This window comes from Xenopus tropicalis, chromosome 10 (genome assembly GCF_000004195.4).
Source record: "Xenopus tropicalis strain Nigerian chromosome 10, UCB_Xtro_10.0, whole genome shotgun sequence".
NCBI lineage: Eukaryota > Metazoa > Chordata > Amphibia > Anura > Pipidae > Xenopus > Xenopus tropicalis.
Genome location: NC_030686.2, coordinates 25,260,674 through 25,286,915, shown reverse-complemented (window position 1 = coordinate 25,286,915; position 26,242 = coordinate 25,260,674). Strand labels below are relative to the sequence as shown.

General features: G+C 39.5%; 1 protein-coding gene across 2 annotated transcripts; it reads left to right on the top strand.

Moving 5' to 3' along the window:
- Positions 1 to 5,488: 5,488 nt before the first annotated feature.
- On the top strand, positions 5,489 to 21,155 carry tmem100 (transmembrane protein 100). 2 transcript variants are annotated; one of them, XM_018089332.2, is made up of 3 exons: positions 5,489 to 5,556; positions 11,907 to 12,076; positions 18,065 to 21,155. In XM_018089332.2, exon 3 carries the CDS (start codon positions 18,134 to 18,136, stop codon positions 18,527 to 18,529), a length of 396 nt encoding a protein of 131 aa, XP_017944821.1. In that variant the 5' UTR covers positions 5,489 to 5,556; positions 11,907 to 12,076; positions 18,065 to 18,133; the 3' UTR covers positions 18,530 to 21,155. The 2 variants fall into 2 exon arrangements, with proteins under 2 accessions (XP_017944821.1, XP_031750474.1); XM_031894614.1 differs by lacking the exon at positions 5,489 to 5,556 and adding an exon at positions 5,570 to 5,672.
- Positions 21,156 to 26,242: the final 5,087 nt, after the last annotated feature.

Sequence of the window (26,242 nt, the reverse complement as noted above, 5' to 3'; positions counted from 1 at the left end):
TTAAGTCAATACCAGGGGATGGCATAACAATGATATAGGTCTGATATGACTCAGAATTGCTTATTGGTTGACCAGTGTATAGTTTGGTATAGCTGGATAAAGTGAATGCTAATCAAATTCTATTTTCACTTTTGGCACAACTGGCACATAAAGATGGAATGATCACAATTATAACAAAACACACATCAGGGTCATATATCAGTCAAGGCATGTTGCAGTGTTGCTAATTTATGTTCCACATCAGCGTAGCAGCACTTTTGCCATAAGCACATAAAAGGTGTCAGATATGTTGCTGAATGTTAAAAATGTTGTGACTAACTACACTAATATAAGTGACTAACTTAACTAATATAAATGGCAAATAATACTACAGGTATGCAGACGCCGGTTATGCAGAAAGCACTAAACATTAGGAAGGCCATCTCCCATACAGTTCATTTTAATTTCCTTTTTCATGATGGTAACTAAGCTGTGTGAGTACATATTGGTGGAGTTTATTTCATGTTTAAATGTTGGTTTGGATGTTTTTAGCAGCAAGATATGGAGATTCAAATGATGAAAAAGACCCCATGTCCCTAGCATTCTGCATAATAGATCCTATACCTAAACCAAAATAAAAGGGCAATAAAATATTAAGGGGCTGATTCACTAAAGGGCGTTAAAACGAGTGCTATTTATGGCATGCGTTAACATTTTTATCGCTTCTTATTTTTTGTGACTTAATGCTCGATTCACTAAAAGGACATGTGTCATAATTAAGACGCGATGTTCTTTGCGTCATTTAACTTGCGATGATCTATTTTACGCGATATTTTAATGCATGCGTGATAATTTCCACCGCATGCAAAAAATCGCACCCCATTAGCCATACAATCCATATTAGCGCAAACTATTACACAGGTAGCATTTACTTTCCGAAAACTACTGTTCTGAAAATGACCATTTCCCTGCAAACTGGCGGCTGCATCACTCTGGGGCCAACACAGACTTGAATAAATCCCACTGCAAAGTCCATATTGTGTTGCCAAAAGCTCACGAACCACATTTTTCTTAAAGTATTGCCTGCTCCAAGTAGGTGTTAATATTCGCACAGACTAATATGATATTTAGTGTGTTTACCGCTTCATATGTGTTTGTGAATCATGCGTTTATACTATTTCTATTCGCTGATTAACGCGATGTGTTAGAAATAACGCTTTGCAATGATATGCAATATGCGTCTTAACGCATGCGAAATGACTTTGATGAATTGGTACTTATTTATCGCGTGCTTTTTAACGCAAAAAAGCATGCAATAAGCGTTATCGACCTTTAGTGAATCGGCCCCTAAATGTCTTTTGGTAACAATATACTGCACCAAAATAAGGGTAATTTACAAAATGCAAATCTGGAAGCAAATAGGCTTGTTTTTTTTTACCTTTAATACAGCATTTCCCCCCCCCCCCCCACTGCAAGTTGAGCTCAATGCATAAAATCAGATGCAACTGTGGTTACTTTTTGCCACAAATCGGTTGCAAGTTCGATCTCACATTTGTTGAGAACTGTATCCCTTTCAGAGCACGTTTCCAAAATGGCATTTGCATCCAACTCACTGGTCACAAATCTGGTGATAAAACTCGCTTTGGTAACCCTAGAGCGATCGCCAGGTCCGGTGTGGAGATAGAAGAATATACGGAGCACCACGAGGATAAAAATTATAAAAGTCTTTATTCAGTCATATCTAAAAAAACACATGTACAGTCAAAGGACCTTTGCTTAACGCGTTTCATGGTGGGACGCCACTTCATGCTTCTGAGGAAGTGGCAGGACGCCACAAAACACGTTAAGCGTAGGTCCTTTGACTGTACATGTGCTTTTTTAGATATGACTGAATAAAGACTTTTTTATTTTTATCCTCGTGGTGCTCCGTATATTCTTCTATTTTTCCTCGATTTTTGGTACCGTCTGGGAGTCAGCCCGCGAGTAGCACACTTGGATTGTAGCGGTAAGTGCTCCCGTGTACTATTTGTATTTTGCCTGTGTGGAGATAGCTTCAGGCTCATTAGGTGCAGTTGCGCACTATTCATCAGAAAAGGAGACTGTGATTGCAGTAGCAGCATGGGAGGAATTGGACAAAATGTTTTACTTCTACCAACCAAAAAGCAATTTGTAATAAGGTTGAACTGGGATTCCTAACACATCTATGTCATCTTCCCAGCAGTTTTAATTTTATTACTGTATATTTGTTAACCTTTTCCTTACTGAAAAAAGTTCTAGAAAACCTTTTACAAGAAATGTCACTTTCTGTGACTTTTTGCAAATCCCACCATTACCTAGTGAACAAGATGGAGCTTTACAGTAATTTTGAGGCAATGTAAGTTTACAGGGCAACTTTCTGAATCAATAACATTCTCTCTATTACATTTTATTGGCTATAATAACACTATGGGGCCAGATTTACTAACATACTTTTTAGCACTAAAAATAATGTATTTAAGTAATTACTTGAAAATAAAACTCAAAACAGAAGTCAATAGGAGCTGTCCAGTGCGGAACTAAGGGTAGCCAGAAAAGGCAGGTGCATAGGGCGCAATGATAGGGGGGAGGGGCGCCAGGCATGTACCACTTCTGTCTGTCCCCTAGTTCGTAGCTCCTGGCGGATCTTCGCCCTTCTCCCTTCCTCCTCATCTCTGCGCATCACTGCATGAGCGTGCCCACTCACAGGGTGAAGGTTTCTATGATTTTTTTTCGTTGGTAAGCGCACAAAAATTCTTACAAAAACAAGGATTCTGAGTTTTCCGTATTTGGATTATTTTTGCTTTTTTTTTTGTTTGCTTTTTATATTCAGATTTTTTTAGTGACCAAAGAAATATGCCAAAGGGCGAGTTTTTCCTTTAATGTCTTCATAGTGGGAGATGTAAGCTCCGAAAATAGGCATTGCTAAACAGAGACTAGGTTTTATTTGTTCTAAGAATCCTGCTGCTGGGCGCTGGAGGCCATTCCACATATGGGACTGTGTCCTTAAATTCATTTAATTGTAGGGAAAACATTGGAAGTTCTTTCTGAGCAGGACACCGGGCAGGAAGGCTGCCTGCTTATGCAAGAAACTCCTGAGGTGCTGGGGTGCTGACTGCCCCTGTAAAGAGCAGAGGCAGCCACTAGATAGTTAAAGGACAAGGAAACACAAAGTCACTTAAGGGTGCCAAAATGTTAGGCACCCCCAAGTGACTTTAATCACTTACCTTGTACCCCGGGCTCGTGCCCCTGTTAGGAGAAAACAGCACCAGCCCGGGGTACCTGTAGTGAGCGCTTCCTTCTTCCGGATTCGTTTTCTAAGGACTAAACGACAGGCGCATGCGCAGTAGAGTGAAAAGCCGACTTCTCTGTTAAAGTTAGGCTTTTTAACTCTACTGCGCATGCGTGCGCTCTGAAGCGGGAAGCGCTCGCTACAGGTACCCCGGGCTGGTGCTGTTCTCTCCCAACAGGGGTACCAGCCCGGGGTACAAGGTAAGTGATTAAAGTCACTTGGGGGCGCCTAACATTTTGGCACCCCCAAGTGACTTTGCCTTTCCTTCTCGTTTAAAGGAAACTGAGCATCTGCGTAAATCCAGAAGGCTGAGCTATTCCACCAAATAAGTATTATGAGTACAGAGCTGTCTACAACAAATGTGTATTTTTACTGGAGGGCCACAAGGGGCTCAGTGTAGTGAGAGAACTCAACAAATGTATGAAAGTAGTGCCCAGAGGGCAAGAGTTATTTTTATAATCTGTGTTTTTATGCTAAGATGGGCACTGCTGTGTTTACATAAACTGGATCCTGCAAGATTACAGATTGGAAACCTAATAATGATTATATAAGAAAGATATATTTGAGACGCACTAGGGAAAAATATTAAAGACTGAAAATGTACCTGACAGTCATGAAAGGGTTAACAAAAATGGAATTATTGTAGAAAAGCATTTGTTAAATAGAAAAAAATAAGTTATCTTATGTTAAATCAATCCAAGTTCTTTTTGTTTGCATGATTAACATATAATAGTGCTAAAAAAGAAAACGTATACTAGGGTTGCCAACTTCCATGGCTTGGGAGTCCAGACAGGGGGCAGGGCCGATATCTGTCAGGTAAAAACTGGACAGGTGACAACCCTAATGTATACTGTATATATTACCAAATACACAAAGTATTTCCGCTATGCAAACTGAAATTCCTTTTGTACATAGAAATGGGGTCTGCCATATTGCTTACCTCCATATTCTTTATAGCAGGTAACAGAATTGGGGGGAATGCTATAAATAATATTATGAAATAAATGCCATAAATGATATGATGAATGAGCAACAAAATAAACTAAGGCTTGAAGGGGTCAAAACATTTCAGGAGCTTTGGGGTACTGTGATTCACAAGTATACACCACTTCAGTTAAAGGAGAACTAAACCTAAAAATGAAAATGGCTAAAGATGCCATATTTGATATACTGAACTTACTGAACCAACCTAAAGTTTCAGCTTCTCTATAGCGGTAATGATACAGGTCTTTTGAGAGCGGTCTGAGCAGCTGATGAGATGCTAAGCTTAGGGGTTTTTGCAAATTATCAAAAGATTATTACAAAATGAGGTTTGCCTGTCATAGAAGCTGATGCTACAGGGCTGATTATTAAATTCTGGTGCAAATTGCACTGGTTTCAGAGCTGCCATATAATGAGAATCTAAATAAATTAAGTGACAGCAGCGCAAAACATGTGCAGTGAATCAGGAGAAAAGAAGATGGGGAGCTACTGGGGCATCTTTGGAGGCACAGATCTTCCCTACTAAAGGTCTATGGTTGCCTTGGGCTGGTACAGAAACCCAAAATATGTACATTTCTAGCCTACTTCTTTAGTTAAGCTTCAGTTCTCTTTTAAGTTGGGCATTTACAACAAGAGCATATCGCTAGGCAAAGTCTCCAAACCTTTTACTGATTAGGCTACCCAACGTCTGGGCCAAATCGAGGTGATCAAATTATTTGGCAGGTGGGCCAACAATCAGATCATACTAAGAGCCTATGGAAACACGAGAGGATTCAATATACTCAAGTGGCCCTCATCCAACAGGATTTTCTAACCTGCCCAGAAAGATATCTAAATAATTTTTAGGTGTCAATCGAGCTGGCCCCTCATAAAAGCCCCTTACATGGGCCAGAAAACTGCCAATTTGGCCAGAAGGCATCCAGTTAGCAGCTTTTATTAACCTATGTTTGGATCCGTACTATTTAAAATTTAAAAACTCTTTTACATTTTAATTTAGCTGTATTGTACTAGGAACATAACGGGGGATATTTCTAGGGATCTAGAATACAACTTCTTTACAGTGATCTCTAGGCACTGTATGTAGAAAGAACCCAAGCAAGCATTTGCTGGTGAACATACAATGTGTGCCTTTGAAAGCTGAGAATTTTACCCACATCCCTAAGTGGTTTTCTCCTGTACAAGCAGCTGGCAATTAGCTGACGCTCCCTTGCATTGTTATTTGCATCCCCTCACATATTCTTTCTGTACATGTGGCTGGCTCAGTTCAGTTGCAGTCTGGCCATGGAAAGGTAAGGAGCTCCTCTGTTCTCTGACTGCCTCTGACCTATGAACCAGCAAAACACAGGGTCTGGATGTGCATAAATTCGCCTTGTTACTGTATCATTTTCTGCAATGTCATTTGCATGTAAGTTTCCTCTTCTGCTTAGGGAGTTATTTCTTTTATACAAATTAATTAGCCCTGGCAATAGAAAAGCAATAGATAGATATTTGTATAGGTTGTGTGTTTGGTATGAAACTTAAATTAAAGCGCATCCGAAATATTCAGAAATTATACATACATTATATTTATTTTTATATTCTCCAATTCATTTTCTGACTTTTCGTTTCTGTGTGGAGCTTTAATGTTGAGTAGATTTAGAATTTTCTTGAGTTGTATATCCCAATTTAATAGTAAGATGTTTCTAATTGTGCGAGGTATAAGGGCACATTCTTCACGGATTTACGCATCCCTTGGGATGACTGGCTTAACAGAAAATTCTAGAGTATAAGGTTCTGATTTAGATGTAAGAAGTGTTCCGTCTAGTATCTAGATGAACTGACTCGCTGTTATCATCCGCTGTAATTTTTGTTACTTTCTGCAGTAATAATGATTGTTGTGGTTGTTAGAATAATCCCTACAAAATAACTCGCTATGTGTTTTTTTAAAGCATTTTACGTTGATGCCAGCTGATAACATGGCTTTTGATCATGGTGCTTGGGTGGGTTTAAGCATTTATTTGTGATGCACCAGTACCTGGATCCGGGGCAAATCTCAGCACTTTTTGCAGGATTCGGATCTGGCTGAAACTGTAGGTCCATAGCCGAAACAAATCCACATCATGTGCATTTAAAGCACAGGACAGTTAGATAACTGAAGGTGATGATATGATTTATACATGAAAATGCAAATTCGGGTTTGGATTTGATTTGGCTGAATTTATAGTAGAGAATCCAATATTCAGCCAAGTTATATATTTGATGTATTACTGGTATTTTTTTTTAAACTGGAATAGCTTTAATTGAAAACATACAGGTATAGGATCCCTTGGCTTGAAATCAGTTATGCAGAAAGTTCCAAAATATGTCCAAAATAAGGCCAGCTCCCATAGAGTCCATATTAAGAAAATAATTCAATTTGTTTTCAAAATTATTTCCTTTATCTCTGTGATAATCAAATGGCACCTTGTACTTGATGGTAACAAAGGTGCATGAATTCATATTGGTGACACAACAATCCTATTGAGCTTATTTCACGTTTCAATGTTTTTTAGTTAACTTAGGGTATTGTGATCTGAATTATGGAAAAGTCACTTATCCAGCAAATCCCAGGTCCCAAGCATTCTGGATACTGTACCATTCTGGATGTCTGTACCATTAAGTAACAGTTTTCTTCTTTTTCTTTGTATATTTAATGTACATATGTAGAGAGCGAGAGAGAGAGAGAGAGAGAGAGAGAGAGAGAGAGAGAGAAATAAATGTTTGTGAATCTCTCAGCATTGGAAATCGCTCTTATAGTTCTATATTCTAAAGGCGGGCACATTGCTGCTAGAAAAAGTTATGCTACATAAAATATAGCTTGCTTAGAGTAAATAAAGGGAGTTACAATAGGAGGTTTTGTGAGAAAAATCTGATTCCAGAGTCACTGCCCCTTTAAGCCTTGCAGACTGCAGCAGCCCTCTTCGCACATCTGATGAAGAGACGAGAATACCCTGTGCGACAGAAAGGTTGATCTATTAAAAGTTATCATACCTTAACTTAACAAGTTGACGTCTATAGCCTAATAAATACCACACTGTTTCCTGTAACTAGAAACACACCACATCAAACCTGTTACCAACACAATCTTACAACAGGCATATCTTTCAGTAAATGATTACACACAATCTTGTAAAAATTATATGGGCTCCAAATAATAAAATATAATCTGTATTTCCACTAATCGCTAATATTGACTTCAGCTTAAATTTCTAAAATATTATACTGGGGGTCAATGAGAGATTTTACTTTGAAATTGCATCAGATCTGTATATTTTCTATTATTTAAAAAATGACCAGAATACATTTTGCCCTGAGCTGCCTGCACCTACTTGTATCATTACTAGTGCGCAGCAATTCTAAATAAATACAAAATAATAAGTGGCCTGTATTAATTGAGCGGTATCAGAGGTCAAGCTTATAAGGGTGTAAACCTAGCAGCCAATTAGAAAGAATGTATTACACTAATATTCCCTATCAGGACAGGTGGCTTATTCCTCCCTCTGTTGTATTAAATACAGCAGCTAATTAAGATAATGAAGTTGTATTACACCAGCCTCTGTCTGAGAATCTACTCATTTAGTAACTCAGCTTTGAAATGTTTACCTATATGGCTTATTTATGACTGCTACAGGCACAACTGCACCCTTACGCCAATCCCAGAGAACTGAAGTGCTAGGCAGTAAGTGCAGGGCACCCCTCTGTATGTAGTGTTGCAGAACACAGGCAAGGCTGATACAGAATGAGATGAAACACTCTGCTCTTCATAAAAAAATGACCATGTAAAATATAAAACTTCTTTTTCCTTTGCACCTTGCTCCTTCATAGTAAATAAGTCCTAATATATATAAAATATATGCAGAGATTGATACCTATATTTCACTATATTGTTATATTGCTACTGCTGGCCATTAACTCTGTGCTATTGCTGCTTTATAATGATTACCATATTATTTATTGTGCTGCGTGCTCTGTGAGGTAATTTCCTCTCTTGGGTCTTGTGTCTGCACATATGGTAGACATCAAATAGAAATGAACTCTCATGGTATAGTTTCCCAACCTTGCTTCAGTTATACTAATGGCTCTGATTTCATTGGCTCTTTAGAGGAACATACCAATACCTGTATGATCGGTATGGCTGTAAAAACTGGCTAGTAAGAGACATCACAGTAGAGCATAGCAAATTAGAGAGTGAGAAAAGGAACTGACATTCAGCATGAGTTGATTGCAGAAGCTTTTTAAATTAAAGGTACGGGACTTGTTATACACAATGCTTAGGGGTTTTCCAGATAAGGGGGTCTTTCTGTAATTTGGATCTCCATCCCTTAAGTCTACTAAAAACATTTAAATGTTAAATTGGCCTTACAGGATTGTTTTAGAGGAACATACCAATATCTGTATGATCTGTATGGCTGTAAAAACTGCCTAGTAAGAGACATTACAGTAGAGCATAGCAAATTAGAAAGTGAGAAAAGGAACTGACATTCAGCATGAATTGATTGCAGAAGCTTTTAAATTAAAGATACGGGACTTAATAACACAATGCTTAGGGGTTTTTCAGATAAGGGGGTCTTTCTGTAATTTGGATCTCTATCCCTTAAATCTACTAAAAACATTTAAATGTTAAATTTGTCTGCTATTTATATGTGTATGTATACTGATTCAGGAGTTTTATTGCTTGGTGGCTAATGGTTTTCCATCGAGTGCACATTAACAGCATCCTTTGAGTGCATCATAGTATAGCTCACAACCCCATTTTCCTCTGTGGTGCAAGAGCTAAGTTATTCAGCTGCTGCCACAGATGTATTACAACACTGTTTGATTTTATTGTACAATATAATTAATGATTACCCAACTAAAAAGTATGAAGAGAATGTTAATGGTATTGCAAATAATTCTGAATTTAGGTTCTACCATCATTTAATACAATTGTTACAATTAATCATTTTGCAATACCTTGAGACCTTATCATATACTATAGCTGAAACACAACTATTAAAGCACTAGCAGCAACAAATACATGCCAGCCAGTTCCAGGACATAGCTATCCTCTGCACCTCACACTGGTTGGCACAAGGCAGCCCCCTCCATACAGCCTAATGGTGTGCAAGTTAGGGGTAGGAGGGAGATAAAGCCTCCCCCTAGTGAAAGCAAGCACGGTTGTATACATAGACTGCATGGTGGCTCAGTGAGTAGCCCTGCTGTCTTGAAGTGATGGGGTCCTGATTTTGATTCTGGCCTGAGCACTGTCTGCAAGAAGTTTGTATGTTGTGCCCATGTCTGAGTTGGTTTCTACCAACACTCCTGATAAAATTGCAGTGTGAGTAAATGTGACCTTAGATTGCAAGCTCCACTGGGACAGGGACTAATGTCAGTTCTCTGTAAAGCATTGCTGCCACTGTGTAATATAATAAAATAAATAAGAGAACAACAGGTGTTTGTGCTTCATTCTGGAGCTGAAATTCTATGGGGAGAAAACTGGACCTGAACAAGGAGAAATGCCTTTTCTTCTCAAATTGAATGTCGCCAATAAGCTTTGATGTTTATCATGAAACGTTTTCTCATGGATTTGAATCCTGCTCTTTATTTCCAATTTATGTTGTTTCTCCAGAGGATATTCATACATACTTTATCTGATTTATTATCACTGTGGATGCTACTGTGTTTATGGGAATTGTCATGTGGCTTGAACTGTCCTAACAAATGCTCAGATTGCATAAATTAAGTTGATGACAGTTGAACCTGGAAAGAGTGATATAATATGATGTAATTAGGGTTAGACTGGGGGATGCAGGGCTCTCTGTCTCAGGGGCCCCCCACCGGAGCCCCACCTCCTGTCTGACTCCCTCCCCTGAGCGCATGTAAATTAAACTTACCTTCACCGTGTCTTGGGGGGAGAACGTAGGCTCGGGGGAGCACACTGCGGGGATCGGGTTTGGGCCCAGTCCGACCCTGGATGTAATATATCATATAAAAACTGGTTTTATTAGTCCAGTGCTACAATAGTGAAAATAGTACGAATCTAAATTCAAATGGGATTTGTCACTGCATAACACTATTTCAAAGTATAAAAACTAGTCTATCTTATAAGGACCGATGGATTGCTGACCTTGCTATTTGATTTAATAAGGTGTTATTTAAAAATAGGTAATCTAGAGACAGTAATTGAACTAGCAGGTTTTCTAACAATCTTTACTGCAGTATAAACTTTAACCAATTCCTGAGCCAGCACACATGGCAATTATCCTTTAACTGGGCTTTTACACAAAATCCAAATCTTTGTATTTATGGCATGAATAATGTCATACAGATAACTTGAAGACTTGTATTAGACGAATGTCTTCCTTAGTACAAGAGTGGAATGCTTTATAGTGGTTTTGCGGACATAAAAAAGATTTATGATGTATATGTGAATAGACTCCGAAGAGAAAAAGCAGGAAACTGCCTCCTGCATAAAATGTTAGATGGGGTGCTAGCTAATTGTTTGCAAAAGGCATTTTGAGTATTATGCAAGAGCATCTGTATTCCAACTGTTGTCATAAATAGGCTGGTCAGTGAGGAAAGCTTTATATAGATTAACAAAGGAGAGGGATCTGCCATACTGCATGCCTGGGGGTAACCTGAAACTTCTGCAAGGGTCATTTATGAATGCAGTGAATTGGGCAGCCTCTACAATGCAGCATTTTTTCCAGCACCAACATTTTTAGTTGAGTTAAGTGAGAACAGCATTTTAACCCTGTAAATACCGCCATGTTCAGTGTGGCCTTGGCAACAGGCAGAATGAACACAATGGTGCTTAGCACAAGAGTATTTTTGGATGCATATACAGGTATAGGAATGGTTATCCAGAATGCTCGGGACCAAGGGTATTCCGGATAAGGGTCTTTCCTTAATTTGGATCTCCATACCTTAAGTCAACTATAGAATCAATAAAACATTAATTAAACCCTATGGGATTGTTTTGCATCCAATAAGGTTTATTTATATCTTAGCTGATACTGTTTTATCGCTACAGAGAAAAAGGAAATCAGTTTTAAAATTCTGAATTATTTGATTAAAATGAAGTCTATAGGAGACGGGCATTCCGTAATTCGGAGCTTTCTGGATTACGGGTTTCCGGATAAGGGATCCCACACCTGTACCTTTAATGGATGGCATAAACACATGAAAGATATGTGTGTGTTTAAAAAGGACCCATCTTAAATGTAATTGTGAATACACAATTGAAATTTGCAATGCAAAGACATTTTCAGGCATTTTGTGGCCGACAAGGCAATTAGGCAAAGTCAACAAAACTAGTGGGCAAAATTAAAAACTTAAGAAGAAATAAACTCTTAAGTGATACAGAATGTTAGGATTTTATTGTTTATCTTGTTTTAATTGAGGACATGGATAGGTTTATATTTTTCTGTTACTGGTTCTTTAAATGCGCCTAACCAGACTATCCCACCAATTAACAGTGAACAAGTGGTACTTGCCAAAAAACTGAACTCCAGAACATTCCCAGAGGTGTAAGGGTCACATTTCCCAGGATGCTTACTCTGTTCTGCAAAGTACAGCCCATCACTAATTGCAAACAAACGCCTCTTTACCCGATCTGATTCCTGTGCCTTTCTCTTTCCAGAGGAAACCACCACACTAACCATGTGTCGTCTGTAACTTAGCGTCGGATTCGGAGGGACAAGCAGGCAATCCTGTCTATACATCTCTAGCACAAGGCTCAAGCTGGACTGTCACACAAACACTCCTAAAAACACCAGGAAATTCTCCTATGATGGATTACACATTTTCACGGTAGGTTCAGAATTTCATGCTTGCTTGCAAATCACAGTTTCAGCCGGAACTTTGCTAAGTTTAATACCACAGTCATTTAAGGATATTGTATTGAGCAAACAACACATTTACTTAAAGGCTACTGAGTGACTAAAGCTGATGCACAATGTGTAACTAAAGTCTATATGGGCATTCAATCAACAAAAGGATTTAGCAAGAAGTAGGGGTGCTGAGTAAAACAGCAGTATAAAGCATTCAACATGGTCCAGCCAAGCAAGACAAAAATGATTTTATTTTCAATTTTATCTGCTGAGTGGGAAAACCGTACATGGGAAAAAAATGATAAGTGTGTTGATACACAGTTGGCTTCTAGTGTACAGTACTCCCTCAATATACCACAAGACTGATACAAGGCAAAAGACTGTGTTATGATTAGTGTGGTTTTATGTGGTGGTGGTGGTTAACATTTAAATGATTACTCCTTACAAGTACAGGTATCGGACCCCTTATCCGGAAACCCATTATCCCATAGACTCCATTATAGGCAAATAATTCTAATTTTTAAAAATGATTTCCTTTTTCTCTGTAATAAAAAAGTACCTTGTACTTGATCCCAACTAAGATATAATTACCCCTTATTGGGGGCAGAACAGCCCTATTGGGTTTATTTAATGGTTAAATGATTCCCTTTTCTCTGTAATAATAAAACAGTACCTGTACTTGATCCCAACTAAGATATAATTAATCCTTATTGGAGGCAGAACAATCCTATTGGGTGTAAATACTGTTTAAATATTTTTTTTAGTAGACTTAAGGTAGGAGATCAAAATTACGGAAAGACCCCTTATCTGGAAAACCCCAGGTCCCGAGAATTCTGGATAACGGGTCCCATACCTGTACACTCATTTAGATTAGAAGAACAGAAACAGTGCAGGTGGTTCTTCACGGTGAGGGCAGTGAGGTTGGGGAATGCCCTTCCTAGTGATGTTGTGATGGCAGATTCCAATAATGGCCTGGATGATTTCTTGAAAAAGCATACTATCCAAAGCTATTGAGATCTTAACATCTACAGTTAGTTTAGTATAGATATTGTTATATATATTTTATATATGTGAGTGTATAGATAAGGTCAGTACTGACCTTAATCCAACGTTTTGAACACACAAACCTGTCCCTGAAGAAAAACACATTTAGGGGCACATTTACTAACCCACGAATGGGCCGAATGCGTCCGATTGCGTTTTTTTCGTAATGATCGGTAATTTTGCGATTTTTTCGTATTTTTTCGGCGTCTTTACGATTTTTGCGTAAAAACGCGAGTTTTTCGTAGCCATTACGAAAGTTGCGCAAAGTCGCGATTTTTTCGTAGCGTTAAAACTTGCGCGAAACGTCGCGTCTTTTAAGTTTTAACGCTACGAAAAAGGCACGACTTTGCGCGCAAGTGTTAACGCTACGAAAAAATCGCGACTTTGCGCAACTTTCGTAATGGCTACGAAAAACTCGCGTTTTTACGCAAAAATCGTAAAGACGCCGAAAAAAATCGCAAAAAATACAAAAAAGTCGCAAAATGTTCGTTTCCAATCGGAATTTTTCCAATTCGGATTCGAAATCGTGTCTTAGTAAATCAGCCCCTTAGGGGCTGATTTACTTACCCACGAACGGGTCGAATGGAGTCCGATTGCGTTTTTTTCGTAATGATCGGTACTTTGCGATTTTTTTCGTATGTTTTGCGATTTTTTCGGATTCTTTACGAATTTTTCGGATCCAATACGATTTTTGCGTTAAAACGCGAGTTTTCCTATCCATTACGAAAGTTGCGTAAAAAGTTGCGCATTTTGCGTAGCGTTAAAACTTACGCGAAAAGTTGCGCAACTTTTCGCGTAAGTTTTAACGCTACGCAAAATGCGCAACTTTTTACACAACTTTCGTAATGGATACGAAAAACTCGCGTTTTTACGCAAAAATCGTATTGGATCCGAAAAATTCGTACAGAATCCGAAAAAATCGCAAAACATACGAAAAAGTCGCAAAATATTCGTTTTCAAGTCGGAACTTTTCCAATTCGGGTCGGATTCGTGGGTTAGTAAATCAGCCCCTTAGTGTTCGAAACATTGGATTAATAAAGATTTTTTGTTCTTTTTTAAAGTCCCTGTGTGTGCGGCACTCTGTTCTTCATTTATAAACTTCTGGCCAGCACCTGGGGCAGTTGATTGTTTGTAGGGAGTGCTCCTTTTGTTTGAACATGGTGGACTTTTGTCTTTCTTAACCAAAATTAACTATGTAACCAAATTAATGTAGTACAGTGCTGTCCAACTGGCAGCCCGCGGGCCGCATGCGGCCCTCGACCCCCCTCTGTGTGGCCCCCCACCTGTCTGGCTGCTTTGATGGCTTACCTTTGTGTTAGCTTTAAATGGTATCAGTACTGAGATTAACTGCCCCCCTGCATGGTTCTCACCTCAGATTCAGACTGTAATCCCTCTGTATTGTTTAAATATGTAATCCCCTGTGTTGTTCACACCTTTGTTCAACCCCTGCAGTGTTCACACCTCAGGCTCAGGCTGTAATCACCCACATTGTTCACCTCTTCACACCTCAGACATTGTATGTACTGCCTGGCCTATGCTGCCTGTGTATAGGCAGCATAGGGTAGGCAGAGTATGGCACATAGGCAGCATAGGGCAGGAAGAGTATGGCACAAAGCCAGCATAGGACAGGCAGAGTGCTGCCTGTGTGTGCCATACTCTGCCTACCCTGTACTGCCTGTGGGAGGTGAACCTGGCAGGGGTTTGTTCTGGGAGATTGTTAGCAGTTGGAAATAGCCATTAAATGGTCCCTAAGGTGTGTAATTATATTCTGGGGGTTGCTGTGCTATCCACAGGGGAGGCATATGGATTTAAGGGTATGTCTTAATATGACATAATATAATTCTTTAACATATGAATGATGGTTGATATCCCTGCAGCGACCATTGTGATAAAATGGGTGTGGTTTAAAATGGGGGAGTGGCCAAAACTGGCTTCCATTAGCGACCCTCCACCATGTATGCGAGAGAAATTCCGGCCCTCGGCACCGCAGAAGTTGGACAGCACTGATGTAGTATTTTAAACTTTTATATATAGAATCAATAGTATGAATCAGTGCAATAAAATAAAACTCGGAATATATATTTTTCCTAGAAACAGATTTTGCTGTTTCGTTCAGCAACAGGGTAACCACATTTTACAGTTCCAGAAACATTGAGCAATCAAGCTACAAAGGGTTCGCATTAAAGGAATGTTACAAGCTGGCCCCAAATGCTGCCAGCATTAACAAGATTGCAGGCTTTACATTTCCCACTCGATCAGACCCACCACAGATGGTTCCAGGAAATTCTTGTTCTGGAAACCAGTGTGCTTGGTTAATGGCACTGGGAGCAATTTTAGCTTTGACAGTAAGGCTGTGATATTATTATGTTTAATTGTTCCTGTGACCTGCAAATACCTGAAAGGAGACTCATAAGCTTAATACAGTGTGTGCATTAAATACACACGTATTTTATTAACTAGCTGCCTTTCTTATGCTGCTCATTGTTAGTTTCAACCCAGTGATCTGGGAATAACTTCTTATTTAAAAGTCAAATCAGATTCTTTTCACCATAGTACAGACCTGTTTCTGCAGATAAGGAGTCATTCCATAATGTGGAGCACCATACCTTAAAGATGTTTCTGTCTCTTTGGTGTCTGTTTCAGTCACAGGATTGGGTGGAACCCTGTCTCTGGGGGGTGTGTCTGTCTTGTTTTTAAATTGGTTTTAAAGTGACTATGGTCTTGATAAAGGTCTCAGATACAGACCGAAACGTTGGCCTGTCGTGTAATGTATTTATTATAATAAAAGTTATGTTTTAAATGATTCCCAGTGTGCACCAATATTCACTAGATTTTTATTTTTAATGCTTAATTGGTAGCACCCGGGTCTATGGACTACCATATCGTATCTATCTCAAAATCCTAGTTTTTATAAATACTTACCCATGGTTATTACCAGGCTATGGATACCAGGAACTTCAGTGCACAACAACTGAAGTAATGCAAGTTTAACACAAATTGTATCAATTAAGCCTATGCTCAGATTTACAGACTGTACAACCTTGCAGATTCACTTGAAAACACAATAGACGGCAAAAAAGGACAGCGCTCTCAGGATTCGATTTGCACAACAAAAATGATTTGTTCGATTTTTTGCTGTGCAAATCCCAAGTGTGGTTCTTTTTCAAACCTTATTTCTAATTTCTAACCGAATCCCAGCCATTTGTCTTTGCAATACTCCTCATTCGATATATAGATAGGATTCGTATATCTAAAAACATGATTATTATACAGGTATGGGATCCCTTATTCGGAAACACGTTATCCAGAAAACTCTGAATTATGGAAAACCCATCTCCCATAGTCTCCATTTTAATCAAATAATTCAGAATTTTAAAACTGAATTCCCTTTTCTCTGTAGTAATAAAACAGTACCTCGTAATTGATCCCAACTAAGGTATAAATAATTCTTATTGGATGTAAAACAATCCCATAGGGTTTAATTAATGTTTTATTGATTCTTTAGTAGACTTAAGGTATGGAAATCAAATTACGGAAAGACCCCTTATCCGGAATACCTTTGGTCCCGAGCATTCTGGATAAAAGGTCCTATACCTGTACCACATTTTGATCTTAATGCTATTCAGTGACAAGTATCCTTATTACTACTAAGTACTTATGGTTAAAATTAAGATAACACTGGTCACCAAATGCCTTGGTCTTGTCTACAAATGTCAGGAATGACAACTGTTTGACTTGATGAGACAATAGTTTTGTTGACAAATGTTGTTGTAGTTGAGTCTTTTATGGTGGCATTCTACTCTTTATACCTTCTTCAGATGCAGCAATTGTCACCATGTTGGTTACAAGACTGCAGTATGACTTTAGCCATACAAGCTGTTTTCCATAATTAGATAAGTGTTTATTCTGCATTGACTGGGGCTCAATGGAAGTTGGGTTGAACAAAAAAGGCATCTTAAAAACTTACTGCAGAGTAAACATATTCACCCTGCCCGTGTTTATATTTAACATAATTGCAAATCATGGCCTAATCACAAATTACAAATATTAATATGTACACTCTGTGTCTGAATTGAGCCACAATTTTGGTGGTATCAAAAGTATTTGCTCAACAGATATCTCTAATTGCAAATTGATATCTGTAAAGTGAAGATTGGCGCTATATTTGTGCACAACAAACACGCGCAGTGGTCATGCTCACGCAAACCTCAACCTTATTCGTGAGCCATTGGCGATTTTTTATGCACAATGCGCATTTCACAGGGAGCCGCAAAAAGAGGAAAAAAGGGCACAGCAGTGCAAAATGTAGCAGATTAGGGGAAAACATGAGCCACAGAATAGCAAACACCAGGGTAATGTCCATCTGCATTATGGGTGCTTTTGGTCGCCTATGGGCTCAGCTTTACCCTAGGACACAAAATATACAGGTATAAGTACAAACATGCATAAAATTAAATCTCCAGGCATGTTTCCCTTTACAACCCAGTTTTTTCCTTACAATATAAAAAAATGTTTTGTATTCTGATTATATTAAAAAATTCAGTGAAATTAATAAACAAAGATATATATATATGTGTGTGTATGTAAAATCACACCACTCAGGCTAACAAGAGTGGAGTACAAGAGTTGAGAAGCTTATTTTATTATCATGTGAAACCTATTCTTTACTTATGACAATGTTACGAGATCCCTGTGCACCTGCTGCATGGAGCAGCACTGCCATTGACAGTAAGATAAATGAATAAGCACATGCTAGAAACTCAGTCTACTGTACAGTAATGTATTTTGCATTTTGGTTTGACCCATGTAAACAAGAATTCTTTGTTAAATGAACATTTTTGAAGACAAGCATTTTTTAAAACATTTCTCAGTCCTTTATACAAATTAACTTTTATCTGATGTATTTGTATGATTCTCTACACAGCTTAAAACAATCTGGACCCAATGCAGAAGTAGCATAAGAGTCCATTGACGGCCTTCTTGAATCTAGATAATGGAGCAGCCTATTAAAGAGGTTGTGGGAGCTCCAAAAGGTTCGGAACCTATCCTGATGGAGAAGACAAATAATGACTTTGTGATTACAGTTCCAAGGGTGAATGAAACCCAATTGACAGCAGCAACAGGAGGAGCAGAGCTCTCATGTTACCGCTGCACCATACCATTTGGAGTGGTTATACTAATAGCAGGGGTGGTCGTCACTGCTGTGGCTTACAGTTTTAATTCTCATGGATCCATTATCTCTGTATTTGGGCTGGTCCTTCTGTCTTCTGGACTTCTTTTGGTATGCTCAAGTGCCCTGTGCTGGAAAATCAGGCAGAGGAAAAAGAGAACAAAAAGGAGAGAGAGTCAAACGGCCTTGGTGGCAAACCAACGGAGTTTATTCACTTAAGAAACATGTAAAGAACATGTAGAATGATAATGCTTAATTAGCTTGGATCTGCAAAATAAGTTGTGAAACACAGTCCACAAGTTTGGAATTCTATCATGCTGGAATGATTTGTTGGAAGATACCATGGGACATGGATAAGTTATATGATACAAACTAGTCCAGCAGTGAAGCAGCCTAGCACCCCTTGATCAGGCATGTAATGAACCAGTCTAGAGTTCCCTGTCTAAGCAACAGTTTCTTAAATGTTTAAGATTAAAATACATAAACTAAATTGGTCACTAATTCATAATCTGAATATGCATCAAAAATACAGTTCATGCATAACGGGCTTACTGCATATGTATATGACCTGTAACTGTATATGGTATTTGTCTCACCAGAAAAATGGGTATGAAAGTGTAAACATATAGGGCAGTATAGTGTAACAATATTATAATGGGTAAGGGGCCGAATCATCTGAATAATCTATAATGATTTAGATCAATATTGCCAAGTTCATGCCATTTTTATGCAATAAGCAGTCAGATTTTTGGATTTCCTATATTTCATTGGATTTTCTTAGTTTGTTTCAATCTGTTAGGCTGCTATGGCTCTGTATGGGTGAGTTGTCATGAAAATAGCTTGAGTTGGTATTACTATCCATCGGTAACCGAGTTCCAAATGCTTAGAATAAAGTATGTTTTATCTGTAGGTGCTCACTTCTATGTAAGATGTATGTTATATCAGCTGGTGCTCACATCCATGGCCTGAAATGATGAAACCTCCTGAACACTTGTATTAGTACTGCTAAACCATTATACCACTTCCAACACCACATGATTGGAAAAAAGAATATTATTTTAAGCCAGGGTTGCTACCTCTGCCGGCTTTTTTCTCTGGGCAGGGGGTGGGTGGTGATGTCACAGAGCAGGGAAGAGGTGTGGCAGTGATGTCACGTGAGTTTGGCTATGACACAGTTATTGGAAGATCACTGCGTTAATCTTAGTGAGTCCTGCCCAGTTTTCCCAATTTGGGAAACCGGACAGGAGGTTTTGACCTGGACAGCCCTTCCGAAAACCTGTCCAGGTCAAGACCAGACAGGTGGCAACCCTATTTTTAGATGTAGTTGGGGGCTATGATAAACACATGCTACCTATATCCTGTATGGAGCAAATAGATACAGGGGTTTCACATGTATTGTAAAAACAGAGGCCAGTCATACAGAATCATTACAGGGGGCTTAGCCACAGCAGGGAAAATTCTTCTGTTAAAAAAATGTCTAATCAGCACTTTATTGCTAATAACATCATAATTAGTCTCAGGGCTACCACTGGGGGTCAGTGACCCCGGGGGGGAGGGTTGGGTCTTAGGGGGACTTGGCCGTGCTGCACTAACTTGATTTGCTCGGCCCCCTTCTGTCACAGAGCTGCAGACTTCAGAAAGGAGGGTGGAAGCTTGGGGTGCCTGCATCTTCTTTTCCCTAACAGCTTTCCGTACTTCTCATCTGTCAAAGTTCAAGTTCCGATAAAGCTGTATGGGGATTGGATGGGCTGGAATGGAAGTTCAATCTTCTCCCATCCAATTCCAAACATAAACTTCAGTGACAAACCTGTGTAGGGGAATGAACATACAGGTACCGTAGCTCCTGCCCTCCCTTCCCAAGTCTGTAGCTCACTGAAAGCAGGGGGGGCTAGCAAATCAAGTAAGTGCAGCACTGCAGGGCCCCCATAAAGGTCACTTTTTACTAAAAAATTGTTTCCCCCACCAGAGGTGTATGCCAGAAACTGGAAAGGAGTTTTTTGGTGTGGGTGGCCATGTTTGACACACGTATGCTCATAATGAGTGAGTCTCCTGGTTTGATCATTATGAGAAAGCCTTTGATGTAAGCTCCTATGTCACGCACATGGGCATAATGAGCAAGCTAGGAGACTCACTCATTATGAGCATACGCTCTATACAACATGGCTGCTTGCATTGGGAGCCAGTGTGGCCAGCCTACTGCTTGCAGGGGCACAGGTGCCCTTATAATTATTTAGCACATATACTGTGATTTCTGATGGCAGCCCTGGTGTACACTTAAGACCAATGTATGAGTAAAACAGGCCATGGATTGTTTCCAAACTGCTTTATATTTAATACACCAAAAAAGCAAGTTTCTGCTTCAAATAATTCTGCCCTGAATTGCTGCCTATACAAAACAAGGTTGTTTGCAAGCTTAATTTAGATGGTTAGTTTTCGCTTAAGAAATGTTTCAGTACATGTATTCTTAAGGAAAAAGCAACTGATGCAAAAATGATAGAAGGAAGTTGTAGAACTGAGACTTTCCTTGTGGACTTTTTCCTCTCTGTTTATATTGTCTGTGACCTTCATTTGAAACAGCTGATAAATAGACAGCAGTTTTACTTTGCTGAGGCAAATGACTTTGGTGGTACTTGTAGTTATTTTTTTATTATTAATATTATTACTGTAATAATTATGGTGTATTTAGGTCTCTATTTGTAATTCTATTTGCCAACAATGATCGCACTATGTGGGCCTTTGTATTGATAAAAAAATCAACTTTTTGTAAAGTATTCAAAACTAGCACTTTTTGGTCTTTTTTTGTATAAAATATACATTTTATTAAAAAATTAGTGCTGCTACAACATTTTCTGTCAAACTCTTTTTCTTTGCTTGCATTTACATTTGTGATCCAAAGCATTTTCAGAAAATTTGTCTTGTACGTCTGAGTTTAAATATTTTTAGTTACTGTTTATTCCGTATTAAAAAAATGTTCCGGTTATATCATGGAGAGGAGTCACACTCAGGAAATTCTCAACCGCATGCTAGAAATAACATTCTCAGTTCATCTTGTGATGTTATTCCAGGAGACACCTTAGGAATCAGAAGCACCTTTTGAATCATCTTCCTGGAGATGGATAATTCCTAGAAGGTTTGCAATATTTATGTCACCATTAAAGATTGTTTCTAATGGTTCTTAGATGCTGGTTGTCCTACCTAGATAAGATGAAATACTGGTCTTCATAATTATTTACTGAAAGCATGTCTATTCAATCTACTTCTTATCTATTAAGAAATGTTGGCTGTCCCTCATAGAATGAACTCCAAAATGTCAAATGATTTATTATAAAAACTGATTTATGTAACAGCGGTTTATCTTAATTTTGTAATTTGTACAGTGTGGATGAGTACTCGACCTACTCCTTAGGAAACATGTCCAACAGCACTGCTACATATATACAGAGGGGATCTAGAACTTTGAAGATCCAGGCTGGGACAGATGGTAGGAATGTGATGTTGTCCAGCTCATTTGTTCTGTGGCCAATCCTCTGGCTGAAGATATGAGGACAGTATTTTCATTCATGGTGTACAGAGGGCTGTAAACTGACAAATGTGTGATGAAGATCCATTGCTATTGTTTGCAGTGGGCACTAGCTTTGCTATACAGTAGACTGTTTCCAAAATATCATGAGAGTTTGAACACAAAACCAAAAGAAAATATGGGGAATAATACACATTTTTTCTGAAAGTCAGTTGAGGTTTGGAATTGAGCCTGGGATGCCAAAGTTTCTTGTTCTGGCACTGTCGACCATCATCCCCAACTCAACTAAATCTCAAGTTAGTTAGATATTATGGTAGACATAACAATTCCATGGATACAAGAAATAAACTGACAGATCATTTGTTATTGTAAATTCTCTGGTTACAATATGTTATGGCATGAGATTTAGTGAGGCAATGGACACATTGTATCAAATGATGCCCTATTGCAACTCTTAATTGCACACTTGGCCTCAGTACCATACAGTCTACCTACGATAGTCCACTACGTGGCCTTCTTACCTGTCTCACCCTGTATATTATCTGTTTTACAACTAAAACTCCCAGCAGAGCTGGTAAAAGCATGCAAGGATTTATAGTTTCACAACAGCTGAAGGCTTGAAACTTGCCTCTCTATAGCTTATGTAACCTGAACAGTTGTCTTGGAGAATACATAAGTCAAGTCAATAGAAATCATGTATCACCAGTACAATGCAAGGAACACATGACGGCCCAACTTAGACCTAAACTTAACATGGGACATAGACAAAATCCAGTCATCACTACACTAACTTATGTTATGCAACAGTTAAGGATTTATGGAAAGCTGAATTGTACTATTTAGTTCCGCAAACCTGTAGCACTGTGACAGCAGGAAGTATCATTTGAAACAAATTCTAATCCAAATTTAGAACAAATCACAATATAGGAATTTTCCAATGTATGAAATACAATTGAAAAAAGTGAATTTAATTTTAAAATTGTCCTATTAGGTGAATGTTTTTAGATCAAGATTTCAGCCATAGTTATTTAGGATCCACTATGTACTGAAGAAGTACCAAATGTTCACCACCTTGACCACTGACCTTTAATTCTTTTTGCTATATGTTGCAGCCCAAAATGAGTAAATTTCAAGTAAAATGCTTTCTATGATTTCCATATGCATATTTGTTATCTGTGTTCTCAACAGGCACAAAATGAACACAGGCCTAATAAATTTGCAAGGATATTTTACTTTGAAAAGTTACAATCCGAGGAATAATAATCTGACTTTTTACAGCAACAGTTTAGTATTATGGCATATTACCACTAAACTCTTCTTTTGCTGAGGATTTAAATAGAGCTTGCTATACATGCAGGGCAGAGAGGAGGGGTGAGTGTGTATTTAAAGCCAGTATTTGCGTTGCTATACTCCTCTGTTACCAGACACTATAATAAAATCTCTTGCATCAGAGGAAAGTTGACAACACATTTTGTCACATTCATAGCTCCAACTTAATCACGACAGGAAGCTTTCCTGCTACTGGGAGAAGGAATTGCGTCACTGGGAACACCTGACACTGGTATCCCATGTCAATCGCTTTGCTTAAGGTCATTAAAAATATTAGGGTGTCCCCTTACAACATAAAGCCGGCATGATTGACAATTAACAGGAAACACATAGCGTAATAAATAATTGAACAGGTGGATTTAAGGAAAAAGGGATTCCTTATAGTGCAGCTGGGGAACGGGCTTGTAGATTTCCCATGCCATTTAATGTTACAGCTGTTGCCTAAGGTTTCCTCCTGCAGGCTTTGAGTGTCTTGGTCAATGCGCGCTGGTCACAGTGACGTTGGAGGAGGAATGGAATTTCATGTTATTTGTGTAATGTTTATAGTGGTTGTTATCTGCTTGTGTGTTTAACCTCTTCAAGTACATTTGTCCCTAGCCTGCCCAGCACACAGCCAACGGAGGGAGGCATGTCAGCTGTTCAGGTGGCTTCATGTCTCTGGAAGGCTGGCTTATTCAGCAGTGATTTTTAAAACTGTTTGGATGTGTGTCTGGGTTACCAGCCCCAGAATGCTCGGCATAAACAGCAAACAGCCAAGGAGACTGGAGTGCATTGACCCAAGACAGATGGCCACTACCACCTGGCAAACACAGATTGCAACAGAACCCAAAGCATATTTATATTGAAAAAAAATCCTGGAAAATACAGAAATAAATTGACTCCTTTTCAAAAATGTATTTTTTATATATAGGTCAGAGAAGCCAAAGAAATGGTTTTGCTATTATTGGATAATCTTCAGGTGTACCTCTGGAAGTGGCTATGCGACACAGAAACTGGAAGTTTTGAATTTTTTCTCTTTTATACATGCCTATAAAACATAATGTAAATTTAATGCTGGTATAAAATGTTCCAGACAATAATGTAGATGCCCCTGCCCTACACAAAGTTTACCAGCTGCTGGTGGACTATAACTCCCAATAATTCTTGATGGTATTATAATACCATATTATCACTATAATCCTTTATTTATATAGTGCCAGCGTATTCTATAGTGTTTTATAGTTCCAGTGCTAGTGGAGTTTAAGGTTCCTAATACAATCACACCTATGTGAGCACAGGGAGAACATACATGCTCATTACAGATTGTTGGAATCAGGCCTAGGTGCTCAATTGGCTTGGATACTATGCTTGTTCAAGAAATCATCCAGGCCCCTCTTAAAGACATTAATAAAATCTGCCATTACTAAGAAGGGCATTCCCCAACCTTATTGCCCTCACTGTGAAAAACCCCCTATGCTGTTACTCTAGTCTAAAGGGGGGACCTCTGGTGCACTGATTGTTTTTATGGAAAAAATAGAACATCCCCTATCTACCTATAATCCCCTTTAATGTACTTGTACAGAGTAATGTCCCCCAGCACTTTCTATGCCCACCTCCAGGTCATTAATAAAGAAGTTTAAAGCAAAGGACCAAGGACTGACCCCTGCGGTACTCCACTAACCACACTGGCCCAATTACAAAATGTTCCATTTACCACCACTCCTTGTAATCTATCCTTCAGCCAGTTTTCTATCCAATCAGAAATATTATGTTCTAGGCCAGTGCTGTCCAACTTCTACGGTGCCGAGGGCCGGAATTTCTCTAGCATACATAGTGGAGGGCCGCTAATGGAAGCCAGTTTTGACCACTCCCCTTTTTGAAACCACACCCACTTCAAACCACACCTATTTTATCACAATGGTGGTAGCACAGCAAAATCCCAAATGCTTGGTCCTTACTGTGGGGATATCAACCATCATTCATATGTGAAAGAATTATGTCATATTAAGATATACCCTTAAATTCCATATGCCTCCTCCTCCCCTGTGGATAGCATAGCAACCCCCAGCACATAATTACACACCTTAGGGACCATTTAATGGCTATTTCCAACTGCTAACAAACTCCCACAACAAACCCCTGCCAGGTTCACCTCCCACAAGCAGCATAGGGCAAGCAGAGTATGGCACACACAGGCAGCACTCTGCCTGTCCTACCCTGACTGTGTGTGCCATACTCTGCCTGTCCTACCCTGACTGTGTGTGCCATACTCTGCCTGTCCTACCCTGACTGTGTGTGCCATACTCTGCCTGTCCTACCCTGCCTGTGTGTGCCATACTCTGCCTGTCCTACCCTGACTGTGTGTGCCATACTCTGCCTGTCCTACCCTGCCTGTGTGTGCCATACTCTGCCTGTCCTACCCTGACTGTGTGTGCCATACTCTGCCTGTCCTACCCTGCCTGTGTGTGCCATACTCTGCTTGCCCTACCCTGCCTGTGTGTGCCATACTCTGCCTGTCCTACCCTGACTGTGTGTGCCATACTCTGCCTGCCCTACCCTGACTGTGTGTGCCATACTCTGCCTGCCCTACCCTTCCTGTGTGTGCCATACCCTCCCTGCCCTATGCTGGCTGTATGTGCCATACTCTGCTTGCCCTACCCTGCCTGTGTGTGCCATACTCTGCCTGCCCTACCCTGACTGTGTGTGCCATACTCTGCCTGCCCTACCCTGACTGTGTGTGCCATACTCTGCCTGCCCTACCCTGACTGTGTGTGCCATACTCTGCCTGCCCTACCCTTCCTGTGTGTGCCATACCCTCCCTGCCCTATGCTGGCTGTATGTGCCATACTCTGCTTGCCCTACCCTGCCTGTGTGTGCCATACTCTGCCTGCCCTACCCTGACTGTGTGTGCCATACTCTGCCTGCCCTACCCTGACTGTGTGTGCCATACTCTGCCTGCCCTACCCTGACTGTGTGTGCCATACTCTGCCTGCCCTACCCTTCCTGTGTGTGCCATACCCTCCCTGCCCTATGCTGGCTGTATGTGCCATACTCTGCCTACAGTACCTATGTCTGAGGTGTGAAGAAGTGAACAATGGGGGTGA